General features: G+C 46.6%; 2 protein-coding genes and 1 long non-coding RNA gene across 3 annotated transcripts; 1 reads left to right on the forward strand and 2 right to left on the reverse strand.

Annotated features, from left to right (window-relative positions):
• The first annotated feature begins 766 nt into the window (after positions 1-766).
• On the forward strand, positions 767-3,284 carry COX6A1 (cytochrome c oxidase subunit 6A1). Its single transcript, XM_005572399.4, has 3 exons — positions 767-883; positions 1,033-1,175; positions 3,013-3,284. Exons 1-3 carry the CDS (start codon positions 781-783, stop codon positions 3,094-3,096), a joined length of 330 nt encoding a protein of 109 aa, XP_005572456.1. The 5' UTR covers positions 767-780; the 3' UTR covers positions 3,097-3,284.
• LOC135966340 (uncharacterized) lies at positions 1,356-4,617 on the reverse strand. The gene is made up of 2 exons (XR_010579622.2): positions 4,492-4,617; positions 1,356-1,569 (listed from the first exon to the last, which is right to left on the reverse strand). It is a non-coding gene; the product is annotated as an uncharacterized lncRNA (long non-coding RNA).
• A 2,036-nt stretch (positions 4,618-6,653) lies between these two features.
• TRIAP1 (TP53 regulated inhibitor of apoptosis 1) lies at positions 6,654-9,063 on the reverse strand. The gene is made up of 2 exons (XM_005572400.5): positions 8,880-9,063; positions 6,654-7,643 (listed from the first exon to the last, which is right to left on the reverse strand). Exons 1-2 carry the CDS (start codon positions 9,024-9,026, stop codon positions 7,560-7,562), a joined length of 231 nt encoding a protein of 76 aa, XP_005572457.2. The 5' UTR covers positions 9,027-9,063; the 3' UTR covers positions 6,654-7,559.
• Positions 9,064-9,085: the final 22 nt, after the last annotated feature.

Below are 9,085 nucleotides of genomic sequence, written 5' to 3' on the forward strand. Positions count from 1 at the left end.
AGATTGCGCCACTGCACTCCAGCCTAAGTAACAAGAGTGAAACTCCGTCTCAAAAAAAAAAAAAAAAAAAAAAGATGAGACTGTTGAGTCAGGATTAGGATTCAGATCTGCTGGCACCAATTTCAGTGCTCTTTATACTTTCTGTTGCTATTCATTCATTCATCCATTCATTCAGCAAATTTATATCAAGTATCTGGTATGTGCCAGGTATGATTCCAAATTACACTATTCCCAGATTATTCTGAGAATGCTGCAGTGCCAAACTCTTGGTGTCACAGACTGTATATTACAGTGGGGGAGACAGACAAAATAATATAATAATATAACGACGAAGGCGCAATATTATGTGCTATGAAAAAACGCAGTCAGAGGATGGCGAGGAAGGGGAACGGAATTTTAGATAGGGCGTTCTGGGCTCAGAACCTCCAGATGCCCGTCCATGGACTCCAACGAAGGGAGCGATTCCAGGTACCGGGGAACCTTGCACAAACCTCTCTCGAGCTTCCGCCTCGCCCAGGTGGGGACGGTAGGGAGACCAGTGGACACACGCATGCGCACGAAGGAAACGGCAAAGCCTGAAGGAAGGTGCAGAGCGCATGCTCTCTCTTGCTCGAGACGCCGAGGATTTTGACGAGGACTCTCTCGGCGCGGAGGATAGTGCTCAGGTTAATGCCAGCGGGAGGGCGGTGCCCAATAGTAACTTCCTTTGGAGGTTGTAGTCCTGCCCCCAGAGCCAATTTTCGACTTCCGTTTCCGGCGCTGCGGTAGTCCAGGTCGAAAATGGCGGCAGTTGGTGTGTCACGGGTTTCTCGGCTGCTGGGTCGGTCCGGGCCACAGCTGGGGCGGCCTGTGTCGAGTGGCGCCCATGGCGAAGAGGGCTCAGGTACTGGGGCCGGAGTCGACAGGTCGGGCCTTAGCCCCACTCGGGCGAGGCAGGGCGGGACTGTGACCTTGGCCCGAGGCCTTGCGGGAGGGAAAGTGAGACCCGGGCCCGCCCCATACCGGGGCTGAGCGGTTGTGGCTTCTCCGTAGCTCGCATGTGGAAGACCCTCACCTTTTTCGTCGCGCTCCCCGGGGTGGCAGTCAGCATGCTGAATGTGTACCTGAAGTCGCACCACGGAGAGCACGAGAGATCCGAGTTCATCGCCTACCCCCATCTCCGCATCAGGACCAAGGTACGCCCTTGCACATCTCTTCGTGTCCGTTCTCTTTTCGTTATGTGTGCCTTAGTGCAAGTTCTTCATTCTCTAAAGGCATGGGTGCCAGGCGTGTACAGCTTGTTTATCCTCACAGAGAGAAAATGTATTTTCTTCCATTTTGTGGAAGGACAGCTGACACTTGGGATTACGTCCCAATTTTCTTTTTCAAGGTCATACAATAAGTGCCCTTCAGTTTCCCTTTTCTCCGATTCATCCTACCTCCTGCCTTCTGAGACAGTTCTGAAACAGGTGTCCGTTGTGTAAAGTTTGGAGGTTTGGGAAATCCAATTAGAGTGGCAAAGTCTGAAGGTGGTTCCCGTAAGCGAACCCAGCTACATGGGGGAGGCTGAAGCAGGAGAATCCCTTGAACCTAGGAGGCGGAGTTTGCAGTGAGCTGAGATCGTGCCACTGCACTCCAGCCTGGGCGACAGAGCGAGACTCTAGTCTCAAAACAACAACAAAACATGAGCATCTGGCAGCTACTAGTTGCATAATGAAGAGGCTGACAGCTTTCTGTATTTCCCACCACTACCTTATTTTCTCGACTGTTTTGTTCGCTGTTGATGTAGATACATTACAATGATGTGTCCTCTGTTTGCTGTATCTTTAACAAGGGCTTATTCTGATTCTTTAATACTGGCCGTGCGCGGTGGCTCACGCCAGTAATCCCAGCACTTTAGGAGGCTAAGGCGGGTGGATCACTTGAGGTCAGGAGTTCAAGAGCAGCCTGGTCAACATGGCAAAACACTATCTCTACTAAAAATACAAAAAATAGCCGAGTGTGGTGGCGGGCGCCTGTAATCCCAGCTACTTGGGAGGCTGAGGTGGGAGAATCGCTTAAACCCAGGAGGCGGAGGTTGCAGTGAACCGAGATCCGGCCATTGCACTACATCCTGGGCAACAGGAGTGAAACTCCGTCTCAAATAATAATAATAATAATAATAATAATAATAATAATATACTTAGCCAAAAGGCTGAGAAGTGATGGGAAAAAAATTATTATTACATCACCTAGCCCATATAGGACTGGCCTTGTAGAAACTTACCCTAGACTCTTGAATTTTTTGAGTCTTTGAGCAGCACTCCCACCCTCGTACAGTGGAATTAGAAGTCAGACAGTAAAGGTTTCTCAACCTCAGCACTGTTGACATTTGGGGCTGGGTAATTCTTGTTGGGCCATATCCTTGGCCTGTACCCACTAGGTGGCAGTAGTACCTGCTCAACCCTGCTCCCCCTTCCCCTTCCCTCGCCCATCACAATGTCTCCAGATACTACCCATTGTCCCCAGGAGGGGCAAAATCACCCTGGGTTGGAGATTGTTGCCTTAAAGTAATGCTTTTCAAAGGTAATAGGCAAGATAATTGAGGGTGGACTGCCGTTTCCCAGCCCAGATATTGTTTGAAATGTGAGATGGTGCCAGAAATCTGTATTTAATTAAGCATCTCCCTCCCCTAATACTGACTGCCAACATTTTGATACAGGTGATTTGAGGATTACACTTTCATAAACACAGCACTGGATATACTAGTTACTAGGGAGAGGATTATGAGTACCTAACTTGAGCTTGCATTTTCTGCCATCCATATTTGTTTCTGGAATTAAAACTGTCCTGTAGCCAGGATAACTTTAAGGGCTCCCCTGGTAGTTATAAGAGCTCATTAAATAATGGGAAGGTTGAACTATGCCAGTAGATAAAGGACTAATTTCCATTTTGTTTTTGTATATGATCTGTAGCCCTGTTATAAGCAGTTCATGACAGTGTTCTTTCTGAATTATTTTCTGGAATTATCTAACTGACATCTTCACTCCACAGCCGTTTCCCTGGGGAGATGGTAACCATACTCTATTCCATAACCCTCATGTGAATCCACTTCCAACTGGCTACGAAGATGAATAAAGAGAATCTGGACCACTACCTGGGCACCAGGGACCACAGCACTGGTTTGGACCATTACTCTGCATATGGACCAGAAAAAGTATACGGGACCTTAAGCTCATCTTCTTGTATCAAATGATGACTGGTATACTGGTCTTCCATCCCTTTGCTTGTGGCAGGAGATGGCTTAAATAAATAACTTAAACTTAGATTAGTCATGAGCTGAGAGTTACTTTTTTTGGTTATGTTTTTTCACAGAAATTAGCATTTGCAAGCTGAAAAGAAATTGGCATTAGTTATTTCTGTTTCCACAGTGAAGGTCTAGGCTGCTGTTTAGTGTTACAGGTCCAATTCAGCCCACTGAATAAGTGTTTGTAACAGCCCCTCTTGGTTTATTGTGCCTGATGTGGGTAAAGGGACCAAGTGTAGCGGTGCTAATTAAGCATCAAGATTAGTCCTTGGCCAGGTGCGGTGACTCATGCCTGTAATCCCAGCACTTTGGGGGGCTGAGGCTGGCGGATCACCTGAGGTCAGGAGTTCGAGACCAGCCTGGCCAACATGACGAAACCCTGTCTCTACTAAAAATACAAAAATTAGTTGGGTGTGGTGGCCCGCTCCTATAGCTGGATGTGGAGTCTTGAACCCGGGAGGTGGCGGTTGCAGTAAGCCAAGATCGTGCCACTGCAATCCAGCCTGGGCAACAGAGCGAGACTTTGTCTCAAAAAACCAATGGTCCTTGACAGGCCTGAGATTTCAAAGACATTGAATGGCTAGCAGAATGGCTGCATTTTACACCTGAAAGAGGTACTTGTGTTTCTCAAGAGGAAGTGCTTGATCTGGGTCTCATCTTTTTCCTGTCTCACTCCACTAGCATTTACTGCAGAATCTTCCCTGTAGTCATAATTTTCTCAAACATGTCAAGTTCTTACCTTGAGGTCATCTCCTTCAGGGCTGGTAGGGTCAGAAATCTTAAGAGAAATAAAGGGAGTGTGACACATTTCTGCTTATTGACTTTTTTCTGGAATTAAAACTATCCTGTTTTAATGGATAGTAAATGGCAGTAGTAGTAGTTACAAAACCACTCTGAGAGGGCAATTAATTGCAATCAAAATTTAAAACCTTTATTTTAGCCGGGTACGGTGACTCACACCTGTAATCCTAGCACTTTGGGAGGCCAAGGCGGGCAGATCATGAGGTCAAGAGATCAAGACCATCCTGGACAACATGGTAAAACCCCATCTCTATTGAAAATACAAAAATTAGCTGGGCGCGGTGGCACGCAGCTGTAGTCCCAGGAGGCGGAGGTTGCAGTGAGCCCAGAAAAAAAAAAAAAAAACCTTTTTTATTTTTTTGAGACGGAGTCTCAGTCTATTGCCCAGGCCACAGTGCAGTGGCACGATCTCAGTTCACTGCAACCTTCTCCCAGGTTGAAGCGATTCTCCTGCCTCAGCCTCCCGAATAGCTGGGACTACAGGCATGCGCCACCACGCCCAGCTAATTTTTTGTGTGTTTTTAGTAGAGACAAGGTTTCGCATGTTGGCCAGGCTGGTCTTGAACTCCTAACCTCAGGTGATCTGCTCACCTCAGCCTCCCAAACTGCTGGGATTACAGGTCTGAGCCACTGTGCCTGGCCAGAGCTGGTTTATTCTTTTTTTGTTTGTTTGAGACAAGAGTTTCGCTCTTGTTGCCCAGGCTGGAGTGCAATGGCATGATCTTGGCTCACCACAACCTCCACCTCCCAGGTTCAAGCAATTCTCCTGTCTCATCCTCCTGAGTAGCTGATATTACAAGCATGTACCACCACACCTGGCTAATTTTTTGTATTTTAAGTAGAGACAGGGTTTCTCTATGTTGGCCAGGCTAGCCTCAAACTCCCAACCTCAGGTGATCCGCCCACCTCAGCCTCCCAAAGTGCTGGGATTACAGGCGTGAGCCACCATGCCCGGCCAGTTGGTTTATTCTTAAGGCTCAAAGGAACACTTTCGTGGTAGGTTCAAGAGGCAACGAGGTATTTCATGTTGTATTACATTAAACTGGTAATGCAAAAGTAAGGCATATACAGTACAGAATAGAGAATCTCATTATCTTTCCCATTTTGTGATATAACAGCCTGTACTTCTGAGTCCCTATAGGGCTGTTTTGGTTGTGGCCAGTCTGAGTTTAGGACAGATGTATTATACTTCAGCTTGCTGCCTGGCCTCCCCTGGCTAGGTTCCAAACATCTTTTATAATCCTTGGATAATGGACCCTAGCCAGTCATAAAATATAAATGAAGAATGTTTTGAAGTGACATTACGGACAAGTCACATTAAATATGATGTAGCGACTGGTAAAGTGGAGACAAGACAATAGAATTAGGGCCTTCTATAAATCAAGTTTCTTGGTTTATTTTTGAGACAGGGTCTTGCTCTGTCAACCAGCCTGGAGTGCAGTGGCACAGTCATAGCCCGCTGCAGTCTCTACCTCCCAGGCTCAGGTGATGCTCCCACCTCAGCCTTTTGAGTAGCTGGGACTACAGGCCCACACCACCATACCCCGCTAATTTTTTTGTAGAGATGGGGTTTCGCCATGTTGCCCAGGCTAGTCTCGAATTCCTGAGTTCAAGTGATCGGCCCATCTCACCTTCCAAAGTGTTACAGTCATGAGCCACCATACCCGGCCTGTAATTCAAGTTTCATACTTCTTTGGGCATATAATAAAACCAAATTACTCAAGTAATTGTGGGGATTCCGTGACATTCTGAGGTATGTAAGTGCTCTCCTGATCCTTTTTTGGTACCATATTGTATTTGTGTAGCATGTTGTGTAGCATAGTGAGGTTTTGACTGGGTGCAGTGGCTCACACCTGTAATCCCAGCACTTTGGGATGTCAAGACTGGCAGATTACCTGAGGTTAAGAGTTTAAGACCGGCTGGGCGCGGTGGCTCAAGCCTGTAATCCCAGCACTTTGGGAGGCCGAGACGGGCGGATCACGAGGTCAGGAGATCAAGACCATCTTGGCGAACACGGTGAAACCCCGTCTCTACTAAAAAATACAAAAAACTAGCCGGGCGAGGTGGCGGGCGCCTGTGGTCCCAGCTACTTGGGAGGCTGAGGCAGGAGAATGGCGTAAGCCCGGGAGGCGGAGCTTGCAGTGAGCCGAGATCGCGCCACTGCACTCCAGCCCGGGCGACAGAGCAAGACTCCGTCTCAAAAAAAAAAAAAAAAGAGTTCAAGACCAGCCTGGCCAATATGGTGAAACCCCATCTCTACTAAAAATACAAAAATTAGCTGGGCATTGCGGTGCACGCCTGTAATCCCAGCTACTCGGGAGGCTGAGGCAGGAAAATCATTGGAACCCAGGAGGTGGAGGTTGCAGTAAGCCGAGATTGCACCACTGCACTCCAGCCTGGGCGACAGAGCCAGACTGTCTCAAAAAAAAAAATCAGTGAGGTTTCTGATTGCCATACTGTACCACCTAGCTTAGACAAGTCACTTTTTCTTCACCTTTAAGTTACAAAACTCTCCCTGGTGTATACGTGAGGTTTGTAGGGTAACAGGGTAATAGTTCCATAAAATGCACTGAGTTCCAGAGGCAAATAATGATAGAAACTAAATGTTACAATTTATTCCATCTTCAGGATTACAGACATTACAGGGCAGGATGAGTAAACAAGGCAAATAAAGCCAGCACCTTTAGCTTCCCCCCCCACCCGCCCACCATTTAACCAGATGCAGCATTTTAAGGATATGCAGGTTGACAATTCACTGACTTGGGTTGAAAGCTGGCAATAGCAGATCTTTGCAATTTAGGTTCTTCCTCCATAGCTATTCCAAATATCTTAATTCCTGAACTACACACTGAGAGCTCTGAAATGGTGGTCATTCCAACATTCTTGCAGCTTTCACATCTTAATCTGACACCTCTGGTGAAGGCAGGGAACTGTGTTAAAAGCTGTCTTCCTCTTTGCTAATCCAGGCCACCAGTAATCTTAACCATTAGTTACTATATAAAAATAAAAGTGTGCTCAAAAGCACTCACTGAAACTGTTGTGCCCAGATCCTTTTTCAGAGCATTAGTTCCCTGAGAGAAAAAAAGAGGTCTTAACCAATTGCTTTCATGAACGATGACCCCAGTACAGTGTATATGTCTTTCGCAGCAGAAATCAAGAGGTCAGGCAGCTCTGCTCATCCTGACTAGTTTATCATCGTTTGCATACAAGGTATATTTATGTAAAGCTGATTCCACACCAAGTATTGCAACCATAATCTCAAAAAATTGTTCAATTTTAGCACACTGAGTTCCTGCCAGATGCCACAGCAGGTAAGAAATCATCTCAAAGAGTTCATCTTTTACAACTGAGAGGAAAACATCGAAGGGGGAAATAAAACTCCTCTCTCCTAAGTTCCTCATCAAATCTGATGGCTAGGTTCACAGATTTAGTTGACAAAAATCCAGAGTCCTCAATTTCTGGATTGAGAAATCCTTCAAGGTGACTGTCAAGGTCAAGAAGAATTTTCAGACTTTTCTTTGCCATGGCCCATGAATTCCAATCCTTCAATAGGAATCTCTTTCTCCTTTATTGCTTTCTGGTAGGAGGAGAAAACACATTATAAGGATCTATATGAAGCTCAAGTTGCAAGCTTTGTAAATAAAATATGACAGCACAAAAGTAAAATCAAGCTGATTATAAAGACTTATAACCATGATTCAAACCACATACTTTTTAAAAAACAAGTACCAGTAGGGTGTGGTGGCTCAGGTCTATAATCGCAGCATTTTGGGAGACCAAGGCAGGTGGATCACTTGAGGCCAGAAGTTAGAGACCAACCTGGCCAACATGGCGAAACCCTGTTTATACTAAAAATACAAAAATTAGCTGGGCATGGGGGTGCATGCCTGTAATTCCAGCTACTCCGGTGGCTGAGGCATGAGAATAGCTTGAACCTGGGAGGCGGAGGTTGCCAGTGAGCTGAGATTGTGCCATTGCACTCCAGCCTGGGAGACAGTGAGACTGCCTCAAAAATAAATAAAAACCAAAAGTACCATAATGAATAAATCAAGTGTAAGACCTGAGGGAGACTGGAAAAGGAGTTGTGAGGGAACCATTAAAATTAAGTGAAATTTGAAAAATAATCATCACTTTGTGTTGGTGAAAGACTTACTGGCTATGTGACCAACTAAATGGGATGAAGACAGCAACTACCTCGGGGAACTGCTGTGAGGATGTGTTGGGTTAACTTATTGGAAGTGCTTTGCCCAGTGCTGTTCTAACAATTCAAAGCAGTTCCACATCCATTGGGCCAGAATAAACATTTCCTAGCTGCAGTTGCGGGGACTGGTCAAGAGAGATAAACAGGCTAACGAAGGGTTTATAACATCAAAATAATGTGATCCTCCAGTCTGAAGTATAACCCCGCCCAGACCTCAGCTGTAATAGTGGAAAAGTGCACCACCTGCGAAAGAATCAAGGCAACCTGGTGCTAGTGAACTCGGATCAATCACTTCCTATTTCTGGGTGTTAGTTTTTTATGTACAAAATATGAGTAACTATACCCACCTTGCGAGTTTAGGATGAACACCAAATGAACCAAAAGATGTGACTGTGTGTCTTAAAAACAAAAGCACTGCACCAATATTTGTCATTCGGGGAGACACCCAAACGGCCTCGGTGGTGATGATAGGGGAGCGAGCTCCTGCCACTGACCTCACTGCGGCTTTTCTCCACCCTTCCAGTCCAGTCCCAACCCCCATAAAACACGACGAGTGTAGTGGGACACAGCGCGGAGAATGCGGGGCCTGGAAACAGAGGCGGAAGGGCTCACCTGAACACATTGCTGGTAGCGCTTGAAGAGGTCGGTGCACGGGTCCCCGGAGCTGTCCCCCTTGAGAAACTTCTCGGCGAACCAGCGATTGAAGCACTGGTCGTATTCGCGCTTCATGTCCGTGCATGCCTCCCCCACACTGTTCATGGCGACAGTGGTGTCGGCGGCGGCGGCAGCGCACTCTGATGTCATCACTCTTAGGCGCG

The sequence above is a fragment of the Macaca fascicularis genome, chromosome 11 (assembly GCF_037993035.2).
Source record: "Macaca fascicularis isolate 582-1 chromosome 11, T2T-MFA8v1.1".
Classification (NCBI taxonomy): Eukaryota; Metazoa; Chordata; class Mammalia; order Primates; family Cercopithecidae; genus Macaca; species Macaca fascicularis.